Source organism: Cnephaeus nilssonii, assembly GCF_951640355.1.
Source record: "Cnephaeus nilssonii genome assembly, chromosome: 8".
Taxonomy (NCBI): Eukaryota; Metazoa; Chordata; class Mammalia; order Chiroptera; family Vespertilionidae; genus Cnephaeus; species Cnephaeus nilssonii.
In genome coordinates, this window is record NC_137079.1 from 8,333,799 (window position 1) to 8,358,378 (window position 24,580).

Consider the following 24,580-nt stretch of genomic DNA (forward strand, 5'->3'; position numbering starts at 1 on the left):
ACACCGAGGTCCGAGGCAGGGGCCCGGGACACGCCCCAGGGGTTTGTCTTCATGTCAACTGCTGCCAAGTAACCCTTAGCGACCATACGGCCTTTCTCCGAAATAACTCCAACGTGATTCTGTTTTTCACGCCCTTATCAGCCATGGGGGAGGTGATCTTTAACACTGAATTGTGCGTTTCCCAATCCTGAATTGCCTTTCACCTGGCCAGGTTCTGGGACGCTAGCTATAGCCACAGACATAGAGGAAGCAGGGCGGGGCAGGGGGGGAGGGGGGACCTTGGGTTTGGGGCCGGCAGAGCTGCTGAAAGGGGCAGGACATGAGCTGGGAAGAGGGAAGGGGAGCTGGGGAGAGGGGCCACCTTTAACCCTTAGATGGCCAGGCATGAGGCTCAGGGCTACCTTCTGGTACTGCTTCTGTGAACTCATGTGGGTATCAGCACGGGGAGCTGGGAGAAGGGCAGGGCTGTGCTGAGAGCTCCTTGCTGAGGCCGGAGCGCCTTTCCTCCTCCCCACTCCTCCTCTCCCCTCCGAGGTCACCCTCAGTCAGCACAGTGCTCCTCACAGAACCAGCAACCACCCCCAACGCGCATCTCAACCACAACCACGGGCCAGTGAAACGCTCCAGTTAATTTCTGCTCAGGGCGAAGCCGTTTACAGCCCCTAATTACCTCTGCAGCCTCACACTGAGCGGCATAAAGTCAGCCCTTTGTCCTTCACTGCGGAGCCTGTTCAAATATTAACTCAGCCATCTCCTCCACACACACCCCCGTCCCCTGGGGGGGCGGGGGGAGCCATCTCCTCCACACCCCCAGGTTAGCCATCTCCTCCACACCGCGGGGCAGGAGGGAGGCAGCTCAGCCTCAGCTCCCCGGGTTCACCGACAGACACGTGGGAGCGTGAGGTCAGCACAAAGGCTTCCCAAGGTCAGGACTACACCTGGTCGTCCAAACGGGTGGTGGTGTCTGGGGTCACACTTCTCACTGGAAAGACGTGCCCTAAGTCTGAGACCTCTGTCTGTGGCCCCCGGTCCTGGGAAGAAGATGGACTTAGCGTAGGAACCCAGCAGACAGCTCCAATTGAAGATGCCTTGTCCAGGGGCCCATGAGGGGACGTAGATGTGACATTTCAGTCCTACGGAGACGCCCCTGGATGAGAAGGAGAAGAGCACAAGGCGGTGGCATGTGCGCAAGCAGAGACAGTGGGTGGTAAAAAGACTCCCCCCGTCGTCACCCCAGACTTGGGCTTCATCACGCCCCTGACTCTGACTACCTAAGTGACCTTGAGGAAAGGCATTTACTGGGCACAACTGTGATGACCGCGGAGGGCGACTCCGGTGAAACACGCCGCACAGCGCCTGGCTGGGGACCAGCCCGCCAAGGAGGCCATTCCTACCCTCCCAGGAGGAACCTCTGGGGTTTCCTGCGGTGGGAACGGGAAAACGGTTTTGGTCCCCAAGGAGAAACGATCCTTTGTCGGTCCTGTCCCGTGACTGCGCTCCAAAGTACATACAAAGCCAGGCGTGACGCCCATTAAAAATTTAACTATATATCATATTCATTTATTATCAATCCACAGGATAATTTGATTGCTACATGAGCTCATAAAAGCTTTTTCACCTTTACAAAATTAAAAAACAGTGTGCCACAGGGTGTCATAACAACTGCTGAGAAACAAGAAAAGGAATCTTAAAATTATAAATTTGCTGTAGAAAAGATAAAAAACGATTTTATTTTATTTAGAATTTTTTTTTTACCTTGAATAAAATATTCCCCTGTATAAAAAATAAAAAAGCTTGCTCTGGTTAGAATTAGAGTATTCTCTCTCTCTCTCTCCCTCTCTCTCTCTTTTTTTTTTTTGTCTTCAAATCTGGGAATTTGCATAAGATCTCCGAGATCATTTTCCTTAGTACCGCATGGCCTTCAAGCATAGCAGATTTAGAAAGATGCTCTCTCTCTCCTTTAAAGCAGTCTTCACATGGGGCATCTGTGGAGAAGGGCCCTTTCCCCTCCTCCTGCTCCGGGTGCGGGGAGGAGGAGGAGAGGAGCCGGGTGGGGGCAGGGGAGGGCTGAGTGTGGGGAAGGAGGGCGAGGGCTCGAGAAGGTCTATCTGTAAGTGCTTTACGATAAGGTGCAGAAGCCGGCGAGTCGCTAGTACTGCCCTATGTACATATTCACAAGGATCACCACTTCCAGCTCGTTCACATTTTCTCCTCCGCTCGCTCCGACGCGCCCGCTCGGCGAGGTGGCCGGGCCGCAGGCGGCCGCGTGGGGGTTGGTCCTGTGCCGTCCTGGCGCTGGAGGGGGCGGCCCCGGACCCAGCAGGCTCTACAGGCACCGTCTGCCACCTGCCGCCGGGCTGGCGTCCTGAGTTAGAGAGAAGCCCGGCGCCGCCGTCGGACACGGCGGCCACTGTCCTGTGGCCGAGGCTCTGTGCCTTGGATTTGTATAGAACAGGTGTCAGAGAGGGAAATAAAATACAGACAAACAACACGAAGCCGAGGCGTGCCGACCGACCGCCGCCGGGAAGTCGCGGGCCTAACAGCTCTTGACGCGGGCGATGTCGGACGTCTTCTTGATGACGCTGGCCCGGGTCTCGCGGTCCGGCCGGCTGCCGCCGGGCGCGGGGGTCACGGAGGCCGTGAGCGGGTGGTCGGGGTACGGGGGCCAGGAGCTGCTGAAAGGCATCGGGTAGTTCTCCTCCTTGATGGTGACCTGGAGGTCGGGCTTGTTGGAGGTCACGAAGGTGGCCATGCTGGGCAGCAGGTAGGTGCTCCGCGTGCCCATGTTGCTGAGGTACTGCTTGCCTTCGATGTTCCGCTTCCGCCAGGGTGGCCGTCCCTTTCAAAGAGAAAGAAGTAAGAGGTGTGTTTTCCTGGCCTCCCATTGGCTGGGGCTTAAAAAAATAAAAGTGCCACCCACCCCACGCGGCAGGAAACGGAATTCCCTAAGCGTTGTGGAAGGAACGGGAGCTCAGCGCCTCTACGTCCCTCCACGGACACCCGCCCCAGCTCGGCCTGCCCCGCGCGGTGGCCTCTCTTCCCTTGTCACCGGTTCCCCTTGGCGGCCCCCCAGAAGCGCAGCCAGGACGCTGGGTGCAGGCAGGAAGGCGGGGCAGCCGCCGGCTGTCTGCTTCCCCTCCACGCCCGTGCCCAGCCCCGTCACTGGTGGCCGCTGCCATGGACACTTGGTTCCTCAAGGATGGCCCCATCAGAGGGAGGGGAGTGAGGAACAGCAGCACCCAGTGAGCGCCCCTTGACTGCTGGCAAACGGGTGCTGCTCGGAGCTCCAGGGTGCCACGCAGATAGCTAACCCCCAGGGCAGCCTCCTTCCGAGAAGGAGCCGGAAGGCCGACCTTGGAGACGTGGCTGGAACGTCGGTGGGCCTCTACACCTTGCACTGTTTTCTCAGAATTCCCGGGCTGCACTGGGAAGGGTGTAGGGCACTGGGAACCCACCAATTCCAACAGCCACCAGTCGGTCAGAGCCCCCCTCTAACTCAGACACAAAGCAGGCTCTGGCAGGGCTGCTGTCCATCACCACCACGGCCCTGGCCTGCCACGCACGCGCGAGGCAGCCTAGCAGAGGGAGACCCAGGGGAAGGGGTGACTCAGAATCAGGACCCACACACACCTGCCCGCAGGGGGCGGGGCTGCAGGAAACGGGGGTGCAGGGGGCGGGGCCGCCAGGGCGAGGCTCCAGGTGCCCTGGGCTATTTTGCTTAGCACTGTCAGATCTTCGCATCTGGCTCCCGCTTTTGGTCACGGGCACACACTATTGCCGCTAGAGCATTGGGCTGTTTATAGTGGTTGCAACATCAGCGTTTGTTGGCCTGGATTTCGGTTTCCTTTCCCTTCTCTCTTTCCGATGGCAACGTGAGTTCCCAACGCTTCATGTTATCATTCAAAACCCGAGAGTATGATACATTTTATGTTCTGTACACCTAACCGCGCACGCGCACACACATCCACGAGTAAGACTGACGACCGGAAGAAAAGAAACGTAAGGAGCGTAGGCGCGGGCGGCGTGCTTACCTCGGCGCTCTCCTCGTCGCTGGGCACGCTGTCGGTGGTTTCGCTTTCTGTTCATGAGAGAGAAACACAGGGCCGTCATTCCTGCCCGCAAACTGTCCCGAGGCTCGGGCGGTGCTTAGAAAACGTATCAGCACCTCTCTTTCCAGAAGCGAAATGGGTACCTGACCTCCCCATCCCCGTCCCCTTCCTAAGGTCAAACACTGACCGTGGGAGATGCCAGAGTGACCACGGCCCCTCAGACACCATCGCTTCCCGTGGGCCAGGCGATGTTTGCCCACGGCCACCACTTCCCAGGGTGGGGTGCTGTCGCGAGGCGCCCAGCTGCTGTCTGCTCCCCATGCCCGCCGCGCTCCCGGCCAGGCCTGTCCTCACCACGGCTTCTCCCCAGCCCCATACGGTCCGCTCCCCCAGCCCATGTCAATCTGCCCACTAAGTCCCAACGCGGAGCTGTTCTCCATCACCCCACTCACTCAGACCCCTCCTTGCCCTCACACCCCTTCGGTACTGGTATCTGGGGTTTGTAAGTTGCACTGTCCACCCGGGTCACTGTGGGGGGGGGGGGGGCAGATTCCAGGGTGGCCCCCAGGATCCTCATCCTGGTCTTTACCTTCTTGTGGGATTCCCCCCTTGGGAGTGGGAGGGGGGGCAGGGAGACGACCTGTGACTTGCTTTAAGCCAACAGAACACAGCGAAGGTGATGGGGGATGTGTATGATTACCTAACGAGACTGAGGCCTGTGTGTGTTGAGGAGATTCTGTCGCTGGCTTCGAGGAAGCGAGCAGTCATGTTGGGAAGGCTCGTATGACAAGGAATTAAGGGCTGCTTCCCGCCAACAGCCAGCAAGGAGCTATGTTTACTGTACCCCACGCCGTAGGCGCTTGGACAGAGACCCCCCCACTTCGCTCCTCAGATGGGACACAGCCCCGGGCCGCACCTGGACTGCAGATGGGTGCAGGGGACCCTGAGCTCAGCCACGCCTGCACCCCGGGACCCCAGGAACGGGGGTGAATAAATGGGTGCTGTCTGCAGCCACTGCGTTCGTGGTTAGACTGTGCGCAGCCAGAGATAAGGAATTCTGGGCCCATCCTGACCCGCCTGCCCGCCGTGAGCCACTGCCCGGAGCTGCCGTTCCCTCGTCTGCAAAACGGGAGGGCGCTCCTTCCAAAGAGGGTTCGGTGATGAGTGGGCGAGGCGGGGGCGAGGCCGACGGGGCCCGGGGCGGGGCGCACTCGGTCAAGGGGACTGGGCCTCTGCACTGAGCCCGAGGCCTCGGCCAGCACTGGATCTGCACACGCTAGACTAACAGAGTCCAAGTCGACCGCTGGTGATCACCAATCACGTGTAATACAAGATTGTTTTAAGCAAAAAAGTTAACTTTTTTAAGCAAAAAATCTTAAAACTCTAAGTAAAAAAATTGTGTGCAGTTGCTCAGCGTTCAGTTTTGAGAAAACCAAATCCAAAGGGTAGAACTCTTGAAATACACAGACCCTGAGGCTGGGCCATTCATTTTACAGGCAAGGCCGGCAGGGCAACCATAGCTGAGAACATTCGCTGTGCCGCGGGCCAGGGCTGCCGCCTGTACAGGCCGCGTTCGGCCTGGAGGACTGTTCATGGGGAGCAGCGCCCATCCTCCTCCCATTAAGGAGAAGAGCTCTCGGCCCTCACGCTCGAAGCCTTTCACCCGAACCTACTGAGGAACTGGCCTCCCGTCTCACTTCCTGCTGGTGGTGCAGCCGGGACTGGCCGGGCCGAGCCCAGCCCTATCGCCCACCCAGAGCACAGGGCACAGACCAGGCTCTCTGGAACGAAGGCTGGAGAACCCGAGGACAAACCGAGCCTCAGGTTCACTCCCTAACCCAGTGGTCGGCAAACTCATTAGTCCACAGAGCCAAATATCAACAGGACAACGATTGAAATTTCTTTTGAGAGCCACATTTTTTAAACTTAAACTTCTTCTAACGCCACTTCTTCAAAATAGACTCGCCCAGGCCGTGGTATTTTGTGGAAGAGCCACACTCAAGGGGCCAAAGAGCCGCATGTGGCTTGCGAGCCGCAGTTTGCTGACCACGGCCCTAAACGAAGAGAGCGAGCGTGCCGACATACGGCTCCACCCTGCACGCGGTCTCTGGGCCCCTGTTCTCCAGCGACTTCTCCCGGGCACGAGTGACTGCCGACGGGACCAAGAGCAACTAGAGGACGGCCCCTCCTCTCCTCAGACGAGGCAGACGTCCCCAAGCATCCGGCCTGGGAGCCACAGACCCTCGCTGGTAATGGCCTTGGCTCCCACTCCAGCCTCTGATGAAATTTCGAGACCCACTTCCCGTTGCTGTGCTGAGCTTTCTCTGGCTCTGAAGCCAAGGTTTCTCTTCCTTTCGTACACGTCTTGTCCCCTCCACTCCTAATCACCCCCATCGGTACCCTTCCCCTTCAATGAAGAACAAACAGGTGCCAACAGGCAAGCTTGGGGGCTGGAAATATGCAAAAATGGGATTCCACAGCCCAAGCCACAGCTGTGGGAGGGGCGGGAGGGGCGGGAGGCAGCCCCTGGGCGAGGCTCCTTGCGAGGACCTCACACAGACCCTGAGCATGAGCAGACGTCAAACCTCCCCGGTAAGTCCAAGCTTTTGGCTTCAGGGAAACAGCTGGGGACAAGAAAAGACACACAGGCTCTGAGCTCTCGCTTCGGCTGACACTGAGTGCAGAGCATGTTTCTGAATCGAGACGATGCCCCTGGCGTGGCTACGAAGGCTCTCCACACTGCCACACCCGAGCCCCACGTGGTTAAAGGCCCGGCCTGGCGTGCCTCCCGCCCTCGAGCAGGAGCAGCCGGTGCTGCAGCCGAGGACGCGGGCCTTTCTCTCTAGGTAACAGTGGTCCTCGGCTGACCGGGAACCATGGCACCAAGTGCTTTGCTGGGGGCGCGCAGGCCCGGTTCCCGGTTTGACTTCACCGTTACTGCCACTTTCCGGGGCCATGCTTATCCCACAGATGAGCCCCTGCGGCTGCTGCGTCCAGACCCGTGTTGGTGCCCAAACTCCAGCAGGAGTTACTTCACTTTCCCTGCTGATCACCTTCCATTTGGCTTTTTTATTTACTTCGGACACAATGGAATTAAAAAAGCATTGGGAGCTGCTTCCCGCTGGTCTGAGTTCTGAGGGTTAACAGGTACGCGATCATCCATTTCACCTTCCTGGCCTCTGCTTCCCCGAAGGCCATTGGAGGAGGGGGAGGGGGAGGGAGGGGAGCAGGGCCAGGCTGATCGCAAAGACCCTCTTCCCGAGGTCGAGGAGGACGCTCGCCTTAGGCTCCCGCTGCCCTTCAGCCCAGTGTTCTCGGCCAAACCTTCTCGGGGACTTATGGGAGGAGGGACAGCATGCTTTACAGGGAAGCCTTTCTGCATGCTGACGTCCTCGTACATTTTCTGGAAGGTTCTTGTTTGACGAGTGTGAATAAGGTTGAGGAGGATTTCTTTCCCGCGATCCTTTGCTCAATCGCTTTCATTCGGGCTCAAGTAAAAGGTTCAAAGCAGAATGGTCTTCATCTCAAGGAGCCTTTATCCCTGCCCTCGCGCCCCCCCCCCCCCCCCCGCCCAGCAGAATGCAATGGTTTCTGTCAGGGCCCCCCATCTTTGCTGCCGGCGGCTGGTCAGCAGGCGATCTCCGTTCTCTGGGCCGTGACCGGTCAGTCCCTCGTAGCATGCTTCCTTCTCCAGCTGGCCTCCCGCCCCCTCACCCGCCTGCTCCAAACACTCTTCCTTTCCGACACCAGCAGCCACCTGGCAACACCCTGCTGTCACCCCCCGGGCAAGAGGCCCTTCGGTGGACCTTCAGAGATCAATGCCTCTCCTCCACGCTCCCCAGCCGGGCTCTGGGACCCCCTCCCCAGGACGGAAGTGTGACGGATCCAACCAGAGAGAAGACAGACTTGCAAAACCGAGTGTGGTTTTGTGATCCTGCTGGGATTGTATTTCAGTGATCAGAGGGGGAAAATAGCTAACAGCAGCCTCCAAATACCAGTTTCCTAAACAAAGGAATGGAAGTGGTTAGTGGAGGTTGAAACACAGTTGAATAAGCAAAACCAAAAAGAAAAAACACAAACAAACAGACCCACACCCTGTCACGGGAAGCAGGCAAACAGCCAATCCTATTGGCAACATGCAGGTGGAAAGGGGGTCACAACCAAAACAGCTGCCTTTCTGAGCAGCACGCTCCAAACCCGACTCCTGAGACGGACACCAGCCGTGGCCAGGAACAGGTACGGTTCCCACGTGCCCATCGGCTCTGGGAACGCCGCAGCGATGAAACGCTTTGGCTCCAACCAAGCAGCCTCCCTCCCCAGGGCTCTGGAGAATCCGGACGATGAGAACAACGGAAGGACCGAAGGCCAGGCTCTAAGAGAGCCGGCCCCCGCCTGCCAGCCCCGCACGGAGCTTCTGAGACCCGTGCGGCTGTCCTGAAGCGGGAACGCTGTTCTCGGGGTTCTGGTGCTAACCCGAGAAGCCGCGGCTGGCGGAACAGCAGGGGGAGGCCTTTCCAGAATCGCTGAGAAGACTTCGGAAAAGTCTGACTCGACACACACACAGGGACGTCTATCAGAAAGCTCCAACCCGTTCAAAAACCGCACGGGCCCTACCCAGTTTGCTCCGTGGATAGAGCGTCGGCCGGCGGACAAAAGGGTCCCAGGTTCGATTCCGGTCAAGGGCACGTACCTCGGTTGCAGGCTCCTCCCCAGGCTGGGCCCTGGTCGGGGCTCGTGCCAGAGGCAACCCATCGATGTGTTTCTCCCACGTCATTATTTCTCTCTGTCTTGCCCTCTCTCTTCCACTCTCTCTAAAGTCAGTGGAAAAACACCCTCGGGGGAGGATGAGCAAACACCGCCTGGGGAGTCACGCAGCGTGAGCTGCAGCCGCACGCGGTAGCCACAGCCACGTAAGAATGGGCAGAGCAGCTCCGTGCTTCTAGCTTCCGTTATCTCTGCTGTAAAACCCAGGCTGGAACAGCCGGCCCGGCCTCCTTCGGTGGGTCTTTGCGATCACGAGAGGTGGACGTGTCCTGAGGGCAGAGCCCCGCACGGCTGTGGGGAGGGGGAGGGGGCGGGAGACAGCATCTGGGTGGCAGGGCTCCGAGCAGGCCTCTGGCACACGCTCCCTGTGGGTGCTCACTGTGCCATCCTGATGCTCATCCCTGGGCCACGGCTTTCACCCGCATCAGCCCCGGATTCCTGACTTCAAAGAGGGCGCCGTGACGGTACCCAGGCTGCGGGTTACTCTCACGATCATGAAGTCAGCGGGCGCCCAGCATCCACGCTGCTTCCCGGGCGCCATACACAGGCAGGAAATCGCAGTGATGGCTCCTGGGGGCCGGCCAACCCAGCGCGGGGCTCGCACGTAGGCTGCAGAACACGCCTGCTGATGAAGTAACGGACCAGCTTATCCCGTCTGACCGATTAGACGCGTCTGGCGGCCAAGGCGGTTCCCACGCTGCTTCAGTGGTCCAGGCCCCAAGGAAAGTTAGGGCCCTGAGGACACGGTGCCACGTGAAATAAGCCCTTTCCCCAAAGGACAGATCCTGGAGGACTCCACTTCCGAGGAGGCGCCCGGAGCAGCCAAATTCCCAGGAAGCAGAACGGGCTGACGGACGCGGGGGAGGGGGAGAGGGAGTCAGCAGGTAATGGGGACAGAGGTTCCGTTTGGGAAGATGAACCCAGTTCTGGAGCTGATGATGGTGACGGCTGCACAGCAACGTGAATGCACTTAGTGCCGCTGAAATAACAAAACTGGCCAACTTCATGGTATGCGTATTTTACCGTAATTTTTAAAAGTCAGTTAGACAGGCAGTTGGGCTTCGGGTTATTGAGTAACCGGTACCTCACAAATGGCCCCGGGCAGCCCAGGAAGGGGACCCTGGGAAGGACTCCTGAGCCACGTGTTAGAGCTGCCCCGTCACTCACGGCAGGGCCTTTGCTTCGTGCTTTCAATGTTCGCGAGCAGGAGCACTGACTCGGAAGTTATATTTCCTAATTATGGCCAAGTCCCCAAACATTCACGGGAGACCACTGCGAAGGGAGCGTAAGACGATGCGGCGGTGGCGGGAACGGAGCCGTCACTACTCGGTGAGGATGGAGAACCCACCGGGGCGGGTTCCAACCCTGGCTGTCGGGCCAGTTCCTGCCATGACAGGCCAATCCTGGGGCGTCGGAAACGGGCTCAGCTGCCTGGCCCAATCAGAAGCTGCACTGAGTTGAAAAAGAAGGGGAACTGTCCGGCCGGTGTGGCTCAGCAGTTGAGTGTCGACCCAGGAACCGAAAGGTCACCGGTTTGACATCCGGTCAGGGCACATGCCCAGGTTGCGGGCTCCATCCCCAGTACGGGGCATGTCAGAGGCAGCCGGTCGGTGATGTTTCTCTCTCATCGATGTTTCTACCTCTCTCTCCCTCTCCCTTCCCCTTTCTCTAAAAATTAATACTATATATATATATTCCTTAAAAGAGAAAAAGAAGGGAAATGTATGTGGGAGTCACAAATAAACCTGGTGGAATGGAATGAGGCTTGGGGTCTGAAGGTTGAGGTCAAGTCCTGACCCAAACACTTACTACCGACCATGTGGCCTGGAGTAAGTCCCTTCACTTCCACAGCTGAAGGAACTGGAGGACATGATCCCTGGGGTCCCACCCAGCACGCTCAAGCTCAGCTTCCATTACGAACATCCTTCCAAATTTCGGAGAATTTGTGCAAATAAAATAGACTCAAATGAACTTACGCGTCCAAAGAAATGTTATTACGTGTTAGCCATGCATGGAAATGTGTGGACGATCACGTGGACACACGCTGAGAGCTTGTCTGCTGGAGCACATGTGTCCAAGGCATGCCGGTCGAGAGAGAGCAAGAGCAGTTCCCGGGACAGAGGGGAGGCTGTTGCTGGGCAGGGCAGGCGCCCCGACGAAAGGAGCCCTCCCCTGCCCCCCGCGCCTCGCCAGAGCTCCCCCCCACACCCCTCACCTGCGTAGGAAGACACAGGGGAAATCTGCAGAGGGTACAGCTCACTCATGCTGACCGGCTGCTCGTCGCTCTCGGTGGTCACCTCCACCACCTGGCAAATGTCTGGCGGGTTGGTGACAATCTCTTGGTCCTCGATGTTGCTGTCCAGATGTGACTGTCCTACAACTTCAAAGAAAGGAAGCCGTCACGCACCAAACCTCCCGACCCAGTGACCGTACACACTCTCAGGACTGAACACCTTCCCCGAAAGAGCCGGCCAGCCAGGGCTCAGCGTCTCAGTGACCACGTGTCAGTGGCCGTGAGACTGAAGACCAGGCCCCGGGCTCCCGGGACCGCCTCCCAGCAGGCCTGCCAATGTCCTTACAGGGGGCAGCGTCCCCACCCCAGCCCAGGCCCAGCCCCGGCTGTGGGGCCAGAGGCTGCATCCGGACCTCGCCCCCGGCCCAGGCCCAGGCGGACAGCGCCTGGCACGGACCCATTTCTGTTCTCTGCTCCCGCTCCACACGAAGCTGTGCGCTATGCTCTGAGTCCTAGGGTTCAGAGACACACGATCAAACCTTAGCAGGAAGGAAGCACCACCCCAATCCCCCCACCGAGTCGTTTCTAGCTGTGGGGTGCCCTGTTCATGCTCCCCGGGCCACGTGACCGCTGGATGGAAGAGCAGGACGATGGGGCAGACGCTCGCCCAGTTCTAACAAACACACCTGAGTCGCATCGACTCCCCAGAACACAGGCAAGATGAGTTCTGACCACCTGGCTCGGAATCCTGCCTCACGTTGTTAAGTCAAACTTCTTAGTTTGAGATTATTCTAGATTCACACACCGTTGTAAGAAATAACAGAAAGAGGGCCTGTGTGCCCTTCACCCAAGTTTCCTCCAATGGCAACACCTCGCAGAACCACAGGTCAAGGTCAGGATACTACTGACAGCCATCCACGCATCCGCTCCGATCTCCTCGGAGGCTGTATCCTGCGTGTGCTTATGGGTGTGTACTTAGTTCTATGCAGCTTTATCACAGACGTAGCTTCACATACCCGCCCACAGTCACCAACACAAGCATCTCCTATGTTCCTCTTCTGTAACCGAACCCCCCCTTCCTTCAAGCCGCCTCTTCTCGCTAATCCCCGACACCCACTAACCTGTTTCCCATTTCTCTAATTTTGGGCATTTCGAGTTGTGTTCTCAACAGACTCACACAGTAACCTTCTGAGCTTGCCTTTCCCCCCCCCCCCCCCCCCACTGGGCATAACCCCCTGGAGATTTATTCATTCGGGTTGTGTATGTCAAGAGGTGTGTGTATCGAGAGCTGGTCCCTTGGCACTGCTGAGTGACATTCCATGGTCTGGATGTCCCACAGTCTGTCCACCCTCTGAAGGACTCTGGGGCCATGTCCATCCCTTGGCTGTTACAAATCAGGCTACAAAGAACATTTGTGCGCAGGTTTTGTGTAAACGTAAGTTTCCCTTTCTCTGGGATAATGTATGCCAAGAGTGCAGTTGCTGGGTCATATGGCAATTACATGTCTAGCTTTACAAGAAACTGCCAATCTGCTGTCCAGAGTGGCCGTACCATTTTACATTCCCACCAGCGTGGATGGATAATCTTTTTTTTAAAAGACTCACCCGAGGACATGCTTAGAGAGAAGAAAGGGGAGGGAGGGAGGAAGAGAGAGAAAGAGAGAGAGAGAAGAGGAGAAACATCAATCGGGTTGCCTTCCGTACACCCCAGGACTGGGGATCATACCCACAATGCAGCTATCTGCCCTGACCAGGAATCAAACCGGCAACCCTTTGGCGCATGGGATGACGCTCAACCAACTGAGCCACTCGGCTGGGCTGGACAATCTAACTTATGCACAGTCTCTCCAGCTTTTGGTGTGGTCACTATTTTCTTACTTTTTAGCCACTGTGACTCATCATAGCTTTAATTTCCTGCTCTACCCCTAATGCCCTGCTCTACTTTTACCCAGAGCTGACCTTATACTTCAGTGGGCAATTAACTGGATGGAACACACCCGAAAACTGGACCAGTAATCCAACGGGAATAACGCTGTGTTCCCGGACCTCCGCACGCTGCCATCATGTGTACGTTATTTTAACATTTTCTGCCCTGAAAACGACAGGGAAAGCATCACCATCCTGTTACAAATACAGACACCCAGGCCCAGAGATGCGGAGTGACTTGTCCAAAGCCACACAGCTTGGATCGCGTGCAGTGCTGTGTCCCGCACGTCCTCCTGGCCGCCCGCGAACGCTCAGGGCCGGCAGGGAGGCGACACTCCCGCCTCCCGAGAAGTCAGCCTTCACGGCCGGCTCCTGTGTTCACGCTCACAGTCTTTCCGCTGCTCGAGCATTTCTGTTTAGAAATGGTTCCTGCTTTGAGTGCGTCTTGGGGTGATGAAAAGACGTGCGTCAGGTAGGGAAGGGCTGGGAGGGGTGGGCAGGCCGGGAGAGGAGACGTGGGTGTGACAAGGGTCCTCAGCGCAGCGTATGGAAGGGGCGGGAACGTGGATGCTGCCTAGGTTTTCCTGGAGGGGATGAAATTAAAGAAAAGAAAGGCAGGCGAACCCTGGCAGGCAGGCTCCCGAACTCTTACCTGACCCTTGGGGCTACCTCTCTGAGCATGAGAACACCAGTGACGCCGTTCACTAGACACACACTGGGCGCGACACTGACCCCTCCGTGTTCCTTCTGCCGCTTCTCCCAAATAAAGTAAGACAGCAGGAAACGAGGCTTCCCAAGTCCTAGCAGCAGAAACCTAACGGGTGTCAGAATGTGGCCGAGGAGAGGGGGTGTACAGTACCCCCTCTTAGGCCATTCAGATCTCATGTACCTGTGGCTGGTACCAAAGCCGCTTTAACTTCCCATACTGCACTGCCTTCCCCACAGACACGGCAGCTCCCTGGGGGCATCAACGGCGGCAGCAGTTCAGCATCTTCCTAATTTTGCCCCTTATTCTCTCCCTCACTGTTGCTTTTGAATCCTCACCTGAGGATACTGGTTTATTGACGAGAGAGAGAGAGAGAGAGAGAGAGAGAGAGAGAGAGAGAGAGAGAGAGAAGATCATTGTCTCCTGCACACGCCCCAACCGGGGCTCGAACCCACAACCTTTTGGTGTACAGGACGAGCTCTAACTGAGCCACCCGGCAGGGCTCTCCTCACTGCTTTTCCCACAATGCCCAACTCTGTGATTCAACTAACAAACACTGAGCACCCACTCTGCACAAGACTCCGCTGTCACGTGCTGGGGGGCAGAGAGATCACGTGGTGCAGGACCTGGTGTGTGAGAAGCCACAGGGCTACAGCCGGCACACGGCAATAGAGAGTGCGTTCAGCAGAACAGCGGGACGAAGGGGAAGCGGGGAGAGGCCATGTGACGGGAGTGGAGGAAGTGGAGTGTTTTTTCCAGTTCAAGGAATCAAAGGCTTCAGTGAGGCGGTGACAGGGATGGGAGGGGGGGAAGGGGAGGGGAGGAGGGCCAGCAACAGGCAGTGTTCACAATGCCTGCTTTTTTGGAGCCTTTTCCTGGCCACCCCAGAACGGGCTGACCTCTCTTTCCTGAGCGCCTCTCACTCACTGTCCCCGCTGTTCAGCCAAAACGACAACGTGACACACCTTGTGACATTTCCTGACGTCCTGCTTCCCACTGTGAGTTAAGTCCGTATGTCTTCATACCAGCTGCTAGCTGTGTGTCATTGCCCCGTCACACCGGGGCCTCTGGGAGAGCCGAGGACCAAGTCACAGCAGCCGCTCCTGCCCGGCACGGGATTGCAGCTCAGCGAGTCGCTGCTGAATGGACAAGTGGGCAGACCGGGGCTCGCCGACGGCAGCGAGTCCTGCAGCGGCCCATGCCACTTGCGAACACCGGATTCAACACACGTGTTTTCTAGAAAATGTCAAGGCATTCGGCAAGTGGGTTTTTTAGACCTAGGTTAATCGTCATTGCCCCAGAAGCTGCAGGTAGAGGAGGGATGTATTGGGGTGATGAAATGTCCTGTCTTAACTATACGAGTAGTGGTGGTTACACAACAGCAGGCACCTGTCAAAATTCACAGTCCTGTATGCCTAAAAGGGGTTAATTTTTCTACTGTGTTTCACCTAATCTAGGTGACTTAAGACAAAAAATCAGATAAGCAGCTTGACTCAACTTTTAAAATTAAATTTACTGGGTAACGTTAGTTAAAAACATTGGCAAATATCAGGTGCACGACTTGGTAAAACTACACCTGTCTACTCTATTGTGTGCTCACCACCCGAGCCTCGTCCCCTCCGTCACCAGGTATGCGGCCCCCTTCACCCTCTTCTTCCGAATGCCGGTGACCGGGATTCCAACGTCCGTCTTTGTTTCGGGCGACAACCTGCATCCCCAGTTAAGCTCATTCCATCGTCCCTAAGGCAGCGGCCCCAGGAGTGTGCGGCTGCACGCCTTCTCTCCGCCCGAGCAGTGCTGTGGACACTAGAAACTGTCCGACTCAGAGGCGCAACCCAAGAGAGAAGCAGGGGACTCCCAGCATCTGAGACGCTCTCTGCATGTACTGCAGGCGCCACCCCCCATCGATCTCTCTCTCTCTCTCTCTCCCCCCCCCCTCTCTCTCCCTCTCTCTCTCCCCCTGTGAACGCACTTCCCCACCACCAAGCTTTGCCTCAGTGATAACACACAGTAACCCTTGACCCGTGACAACTGAAAGGTCACAAGAGCAAACGTTCAGCAATCTAGAACAAATACGGTCAGAGGCGGCACCCTCTGATAAGTAATCACAAAACCTAACATCTCCTGAGCACTCACCTTTGCCCCTCCCACCACCCCCAGGACCCCACACCCCACAAGGAAGTATAGCTATCAGCCTCATTTTAGACGGGAGGACAGACATCAGGACAGACAACAAATTCAGGGTCAGACGGGCAGTTACCAGTAAGTGGCAGAACCAGGATTCACACTCAGCATTCCCGGACCCCAGAGCTCAGCAGGTGCTGCACAGCAGGGTCTCCCTACCAGAGAGCCATTAGCACGCTCACACGGAGCGGCTCTGGGCTTTCTAAGCCCCTCTCAGGACAAAAGCATGCGGTTCTCAGCTCATGAGCCTCCTCCCGCCGGGCTCATGGCCAATAATGAACCTGCTTTTCACTGTCCCGTGTCGGGTGCAAAGGCAGGCTCCGAAGGCTGCAGGAGCTAGAAACCCACCGGGCTTCCCCGGCTTATTAAGGTCAGCACGTGAGGCAAGAGCCGCCCACAGGAATGCAATCCTCCCTGGACCCAGTGCTGAGAATTACAACAATATTATTCATGGCTGGCTCCTGGCGAACCGGCTTCATGCCTTACAAGGTCAGTCTGGCTTTATTAACCATTGTTGACATCACATAGGGCTCCACCGGAGAGAGCAGTGCCCCGCGCCTGGGAGAGCGCGCTCGCTAAATCAAAGACGACCAGAAGCTGAAAGGTCTTGGGAGGTGGGTGGGCCCCTCCTGCTGAACAGCTGAGAGCAGCTGAGACCCCGGGAGGCTGGGAAAACCGCCAGCGTCACCTGGGAGCTGCAGGGTCCGGGATGAAGCTCCCTGGGCGGCGTACAGAGTCAGCCCTCCGCATGGGGCTGTGGAGGGGGTCCTCGGCCCACCGGAGGCCTCAGGTGTTACCTGCTAACATCAGCCCTGATCCCGCAGCGCGGAGCGGGGCAGGGGGGACCACTTTCCGACTCAGATGTGTCTGAATGTATTTTGATGATATCATAGCCCTCATCATCTTGGTATTTTACCACCGTACAACCACCCGCTCCCCTCATTTGATCCTCGTACCTGTGAGGTAGGCAGGATCAGTACTATTTTTTTTATTTGTTCATCTTCACCCCGGATATTTTTCCATTGACTTAGATAGAGTGGAAGGGAGGGGGGAGAGACAGAGAGAGGGAAATACCGATGTGAGAGGGACACAACGATTAGTAGCCTCCGGCATGTGCCCCAACCGGGGCCAGGGATAGAGCCTGCAACCGAGGCGTAGGCCCTGGACTGGAATCTAACGCGGGACCCTTCAGTCTGCGGGCTGGTGCTCTGCCCACCAGGGCGGGATCTGGCTAGGGCGGGGTCAGCACATTATTTCCATTTTATAGATGAGGCAACGGAGTCCTAGCGGGGTTAGGGAGCTTGCCCGAGATCACACGGTAAATAAAGGACCGCAGACCAGGTCTGGAAAGCACGTGTTTTAACTTCTAATCTGGTGCACTTTTAAAACAATAATAACGTGGTCACGGTGTGGTCTAGCAGCCCAAGAGCCGTGGTGGGAGAGACCGTCTGTGGGGCTGGTCAGAGAAGGGAGCCCCGTCCTTGCAGGGCAGGCTGCCCCGACAGCAACGGCCCCGGCAGGGGCCTGGGAGGCAAGAGGTGACCGGCACAGTGTATACCCCACCCCCACCCTCCCACCCCGCGAGAAGCATCACACACATCGGTGTCCCAGCACAACTCAGAACAGGGCACCAGCAGGTCTCAGGGTCAGACATCCGGGCTGGCCTTCTTGGGCCGGCAGCTCGAACCCACACCGGGTCTGCACATACTGTGGCCACTGCGCCGCAGCCGCTGCCCACAACAGCGAACGCACAGCCAGCCTCGCTCTCTCTCCCACGGCACGTGGACGTCCAACTGTTCAGAGTAGTTCAGAGTCAAAACGAGTTCTGAAGAGCTGGGCGGGGACCAGGACCCTGGGCCGTGAGGGAGACTCCCGGTCTGTCCTTCGGTCGGTCGGTCGCTGTCCTCCGGGCAATGGTGGCCTGGGGAGACTGGCATTGTTTAAAAACCGCTCTGTGTGGAGAGTGAATGGGGAGGGGACGGGATGAAAGAGGAGGGGACTGGGAGGAGCAGCAGAAACAGAAAGAAGGGCCCTAGCTCAGTGGTTGGCAAACTGCGGCTCGCAAACTGCAGTTTGCCGCTCTGTTGACTGAGTTTGCTGACCATGGCCCTAGCTGGTTTGGCTCAGTGGAGAGGGCCTCAGCCTGCGGACTGAAGGGTCCCGGGTTCGATTCTGGTCAAGGGCACACGCCCGGGTTGTGGGCTCGGTCCCCCTGCAGGAGGCAGCCAATCAATGATTCCCTCTCATCACTGATGTTTTTTATCTCTCCCTGCCTCTCTGTAATCAATAGAAATATTTTTTTTTTTAAAGAAATAGGAAGAAGGGGAATTGAGACCTAGGATGTGGGAAGACAGGAGGATTTCATAGTGAAGTTAATGAGGGGGTAGCGAGGGAGAGAGGGGAGGAGAAAATATTATGTAGCCTCATAGAGATGGCAGGTTTCTTGGGTAATTCATGACTTTTTAAGGTTAAAAAAATGACAGCCAAAACCCACTGCCCGTCTCCCAGCTGCCGGTGGTGACAGCGTGCCATGCAGTCACCTCTGCGCCCAATGAGGACGGCACGGTGCTCCGGGTCCTGCACCTGGGTACAGTGACATCCCGTCCACACCGCACATGGTTTCCTACTGTGCCGAGGTTTCTGGGGGTCCTGGTCAATGTGGGTGCCTCGTCTCTGGCCCCACTACTGGCGGGTGAGAGCTCGGCCTGCCCAGGAGCAGGCATGGGGCACAGCCCCCCCGCAAGCAGCATGGGAGACTTCTCTCGACTCCCACCTAAAGATCCCCCCAAAGCTACTGCTTATCTTGTAAGTGGGATGTTTTGTATCTGAAGCCCCAGGAAAAATGTCAAAAACGGGGAACCATGGAGCCGGGGAAGATGGAGACAGTGCCACCGCCGAGGGTCCCCTCAGCCCCCCTCCAGTCACTGTGAGTCCTGGCGCCAGGGCCTTCGGGGCAGGGGGCAGGGGGCACTCTCCAGGGGTCTCTACGTGGGGAAGCTCTTCTCTGCAAATTCAGTCCTCCCTGTGGACACCTGAGTATCCAAGCTTGCCTAAAAAGGTACCCAAAGTTTACTTTAAAGTTAGTCAAATTTGGAAGCAATTACAAAAAAAAAAAAAGCAAAAAAGGACGTTCTATAAGTTGCATTTTGGGATGCCAAAACCCAAATCACACTGTTTCCTGATTTCTGTGGTCTAGTCACTTAGGACCGGTCGGCTCACTTCAGCGAGTGAGGAACGGCCTCCGGTTCCCCAGCAATCTTTGCTTCCTTGAAGGGCAGGGCTGCCTTTTATCAAGAAACACAAGGGGCTGTACACTGCCCGGGCGGGGCGTCAGACAGAGGCCCACACCTGCCCGCTCCTGCACCTGCCCCGGGCCCTGCACGCAGCTCAGCCAGTGCTGCGGCCCGGGCACGGCGCCAGCGGGGAGTCAGAACAATCCAGCAGGCTGCCGGCGGCTTCCGCTCCCGAGAAGCAGAAGTTGCCGCACACGCAGGAAAACGCAGCACCAACAAGCGAGAAGAAAAGCGGGGCGTGCTTTGTCCTCCCCTCGAAGGGAGAGCGGGGACAGGTGGCCGGGGCGCTAACCTGTGCCTTTAGCCACGGGGGCAGAGGGAACGCTGAGAGACGGGTCTTAGACACGGAGACGGCACCCTCCTTCGGGGCGTGCACGGCTAACCAGACGGGAAAGAGCATTCGGCTGTCCCAGGCTAGAAGGCAAGCCCCGAGTACAGCCTGCGGACGACTGCGAGTGCGTGCACGTGTGCCTGTGTGCGTGTGCGCCTGTGCATGTGTGTGCATGTGTGTGTGCCTATGCGTGCGTGTGCATGTGCATGTGCTTTCCTGCTATGATTTGTGGCCAGAATTAACATAAAACTTAGCAATCAAGCAAGAGCTCACTTGTCGGGGCAACAGTGCACTTTGCACACTTAGGGATCCGCTTACACAAACAGCCATCCTGTCCGGAATACAACGTCTGGGTGCCGGCCTCCACCGGATCAAGTTAATGACTCAACCACTGCCCAGCCCCGAGCCCGCGGACACCGCGAAGGAGTCCTGCCACATTAACCACTTGCTTCCGTTCCCACTCATAAAAGCGGGGTGAAGGCACCCTGACACTCCCGTCTTGGTGCCTAAACACAAAACTGAAAGGAACCCTGGGTTCAGAACCAAATGAACTGGACGCCCGAAACAGCGTCATGTGGAAGAAAGCATTTTTAAGGAGACTCCCCTCCCAGTGGCCTTGGGATGAGGGTCCCGGTGTCTCCCTCTCTCCACAGAAGACGGGGTGGCCGATGAGCGGTCACAGGGCAGCGTGTGGACAGACGCCCCGGGAAGGGTTTACAGTCCAGGCAGTGCAGCTGTCAGCAGTGACCACACGTTACCCACCCTTCCAAATACCTGAATGGCCCACGTCATTTACCATCACGCCCCTTCGCAACGGCCACCCTCGACAGAGAGGTACTCAATCTCGTTTTGCTGCTACCCGTTATTTTATTATTAAGCCAAGAAGAGAATCACGTAAGGCCGTGGTCGGCAAACTGCGGCTCGCAAGCCACATGCGGCTCTTTGGCCCCTTGAGTGTGGCTCTTCCACAAAGTACCACGGCCTGGGCGAGTCTATTTTGAAGAAGTGGCGTTAGAAGAAGTTTAAGTTTAAAAAATTTGGATCTCAAAAGAAATTTCAATCATTGTCCTGTTGATATTTGGCTCTGTTGGCTAATGAGTTTGCCGACCACTGACGTAAGGCAACAGGTGATCGCTAACCACACCCGCATTCGCCGTGGCCCGGAAGCACTGACTCATTACCTTGGTACCAGGGGCACGTGGCACCATCGCAGCGGGGCGAAGAGCCATCGCCGGACCCAGAAGTGACACACTGAGACTCAGCAAAATAAGTGAAAGCCCCCTGCCGCCCTGAGAGGGGTGCGGCAGCGTGGGGCCGCGGGACAAAGGGCCAGGGGGGAGGGCAGCTGGGCTTCTGGTTGGGCAGGGCGCCTCCCTCAGAGGGGAAGTGACCCGACGCTCAATCCCGATGACCTCACTCTGCTCAGGACACACCGGCTCCACGCAGAAGTGCCCCGTGGAGCGTGAGCGCCCGGGCGAGACAAGGCCAGGCCTGTCCCGAGACACCGCCTGCACTCAACGCTGTCTGTCCCACTCTGTCTGCATCCCCCAAAGACGTCCACGCTAAGGGACAACCCGGGCACGCGGTCCACTCCCAGAACTCCCAAACCGCAGGGCACCAGGGCTGTAGTGGCTGCGGCCTCGCACCCGTACCCGGCTGGGCAGCAGACGTGAAGGCGCCCGGTGGGAGGCTGGCTCCGTGCCTGCTGATCTCTGGTTCTACCAGCATCACGCCGTCTCCCACCTGGAGCACAGGTGAGCGGACCAAAAGGTACCCAAGGGTGGCGATTGGGTTCTGGGGCCGGAGCTGGGCCTCACCGTGGGACAGAGCCCCCGCCACCCGTTCCTGGCAGCATCCTGCGGCGGGATGCTCACGGAGATGTAATTCACACGCCACCCTCCCGCCCAGGAGGCTCCAAATGGTGTCTACAGTGTGTCCGTATGTCAAACGTGTGTGCATTTTACTGTTCTACTTGAATTTTAAATACATATTTTTAAACACACCCTTCAGCATTTTGGAAATAAATGCCGACCTCCTTCCCGTGGCCTGCAGAGGCTCCGTGACCTGCCCTGCCCCCTCCTACCCAACCCCTCCCCCCCCCCCCCCCCCCCGTCTGAGGGACCCACCGGCTGCTCACTCTGCTGAGTCACACTGGCCTTCCCTCTGGCCCCTCACACTGCCCCTCCTCACGGCTGCGGGGGACCCACCGCTCCTTGGAGAGGCCCCAGCCTACACCAGTCCCTGGCTCTCGCTCGCCCCCCTTCTTGCCCTGTGCAGCCTTCGTTGTTAGGTGTGGCTTCGTTTACTGTCTCCTTCTGCGAAACCAGGGGCTGGGCTACTTCCTGCTCGTGGCACCGCGTCTGGCATAACGAAGGAGCTCAAAACTCCTCGTGGAACCCACGTGCGCCCTTTGGCGACACGTGTCCGAGCCTCCGTTTCTCCATCTGCACGACGAGCGTGGCCACCGTCGTGGCATTTCTGCCGTGCGCAGGTGTGGAGGGGACAGTCCCCCTCTCCCGGTTCCCAGGTTCAATGAGGACGTGTCCACCTGAGCCATTCCTGCAAGACCCGACTTGCTAATCATTAGCCACGGAGGCGATAACGCCATCCCATCTCCTCGGGCCGCCTGGGAAGGCCCTCTCGGCCTACTTCCTGGAGGCTGGACCATCGGAGTCCCTTTATCTGCTCCTCACACAGCTTCATGGTTCCGCCCTGAAACCTGGGGGCCGGAACTGGCAGCGTGAGACGGTTCCAAGCCCCCCTCCCGCGGATGATGTTATTTCAGATCTCGGTTCCCCAGGGTCGGGCCCAGGGGGCTGCTCGTGTGTATAAGAAGGGAGATGTCAAAAACAGTTTACCTATGATGTTCACCGTACTATCCACTTCATTTTTTATAGCTGAAGCCAGGACCGCGTACTCGGGAGAAAGATCACTTACTCCATTACTAAGCCCCAAAGAGGACTCAACTGGTTCTTGCTAGGAAGAAGAAAAGAAAACAGAATTGAGAACACTTCCTTCCCCGCCCTTTCCTCAGCGTCACTTCTACCCTCCGTCACTTTCCTTCATGCTGGGTCATTCATTCCCTCATCCCCCCGGCAGCCAGGAGCCAGAGCAGCCTGTTTTTGCACAGGTTCCGAGGAGGAGGAAACGGTCTCGCGCGGGTGCCTGCTTTCTGCACCGCGTGCCTCGACCCCAGCGCGGCTTCTCCGAGGGCGTGCGTGGGCACGGGGAGGGATCATGCCACCTCGTTTACGATTTCTGAGGAAAAGCTCCTCCCTCCCTTTCTGAGGAAAAGGCCTCAATCACAGCCCAAGGACAGGAACCTGTGGGTGAGTTCTTCCAGATAAGGTCTGCCCTGGACTCTGGCCACGGAGCATCCTGCCCTGGGGGGTGGGGGCCAGACTCCCAACCAGGGCCTCCCTCCCCTGAGTCCATCGAGCAACCCACACCCACAGCTTCAGAGACACGTCCAGGTGCCTGGATGTCCCCTGCAGCCCGGGAGCCACACATTCCTGTGAGGGAAACAATGAGACCATTTCCTCCTCCTCGGGGTCACGCCTCAGGCCTGCCTTCTTCCTGCCACCAGAACCCCCACCCCCACCCCCATCTCTGAGAGCACCAGCCACCGGGGAGCCGCTGAGTGACACAGTGACTCAGCACTGTGCTGGGAGAGGTCTCCCCACAGCAAGACTGCACCCGTGTCTGTGACGGCAATCGAGCCGGACCAAAAAAATGCCACAAGGACAACTGCTCTGGGAACCCAAAGAGAGGAGGGTGGGGGGCGGGAGGGACACAGGCCGGGAGCAGGCCAGGTAGGGCTGCAGGACTGTGCTTTGAAAAGTCCAGGGTGCTGCACACCTCTAAGTTTTTATCAACGTATTTATGCACTACTTGGAACCAATGATGAACACACATCCCCCCCACCCCCCACAACACACACACACACACACACACACACACACACACACACACACAGTGACTTAGGGAAGCCACTTAGGGAGGGAGGGGAAAGGTCTCCTCCTTCATGATCCCACTTGGAAACGCCTCCCCCAGTACCTATACCTTCAAGCCATCACCTCCCTGTACAGCTCAGCTCTGAGAGAAATCACACTGCAAGGCTGACCAGATGTGCCGGGGGGCGGGCATGAGGCAGGGTCCAGGCGGCCACGCGGGGCAGAGCCATCACCCTGCTCTCCGGCAGCCTCGTGCATCTACCCCGCTTCTACGCGTTCCAAGAAGTCTGTCCTTCTTGGGGAAATCCCACTTGTCGGTTGCTTGCATCACCATCTCAGCTCTTCCTTACGCCAAGCCTCTGGACAGGTGCCTGTGCCCCAGGTAGCCAGCCTGCGGCCTGCCGCCATCCCACCCAAGGAATCGGCTCTGACTCCCGGGGCCTGGGGGCAGGGAACGCCTGGCCCGGCTCTGCAGGACCTCACTAGTCGCTGGACTTCACCTCTTGAAGCCTCTCTGAGGGATGGAGGACAGCGCTACACTGAGGACAACAGGACCCGTGTCATAAAGACGAGTGAGGACCAAGTGAGATAAATGCGCACCCGTCACGAACTTAAACAATATCTGCACCCGGCTGGTGTGGCTCAGTGGTTGAGCGTTGACCTACGAACCAAGAGGTCACAGGTCTGATTCCCAGTCAGGGCACACGCCCGGGTTGAGGGCTCGATCCCCAGTAGGGGGTGTGCAGGAAGCAGCCGGTGGATGTTCCTCTATCATTGATGTTTTTATCTATCCCTCTCCCTTCCTCTCTTTCTAAAAAATCAGTAAAAACATATTTTAATTTAAAAAAATATATTTGCTATTATCTCCAGTCTCCAGTACAACTCTGCTCGCCCCAATCCGGTGGCCTTTCCTCAAGTCCCCTTCCCTCAACACTACCCCCCCCCCCCCCACGGGAGGCCTGCGCGCTGCGTCTGAGGGATGAGCACCTGGCGTTGCTGCACTTGCCCACCTTCCTGACGGCACCCTCCTTCTCCCGCGGCTCCTCAGTGGCCCCTCTCTGCACGTCCCCGCCCGTCACGCCCCCCTCCAGTCACTCCACTTCCTCACTTCTCTCAAAAGCAACCACAGAACATTTGAAGGA

The 24,580-nt window shown here is 57.6% G+C and overlaps 1 protein-coding gene across 4 annotated transcripts in view; it reads right to left on the reverse strand.

Annotated features, from left to right (window-relative positions):
• Positions 1–1,817: 1,817 nt before the first annotated feature.
• IRF2 (interferon regulatory factor 2) overlaps positions 1,818–24,580 on the reverse strand; it is a 75,550-nt gene continuing 52,787 nt past the window's right edge. For 3 of the 4 annotated variants that reach the window (XM_079778567.1, XM_079778569.1, XM_079778568.1), the window contains exons 6-9: positions 22,344–22,461; positions 11,029–11,193; positions 4,032–4,078; positions 1,818–2,839 (exon numbers count right to left, since the gene is read on the reverse strand). In XM_079778567.1, the coding sequence (XP_079634693.1) occupies positions 2,537–2,839; positions 4,032–4,078; positions 11,029–11,193; positions 22,344–22,461 (633 nt within the window). In that variant the 3' untranslated portion in view covers positions 1,818–2,536. The remainder of the gene's footprint in view (positions 2,840–4,031; positions 4,079–11,028; positions 11,194–22,343; positions 22,462–24,580) is intronic. The other variant, XM_079778566.1, reaches the window with a different exon arrangement.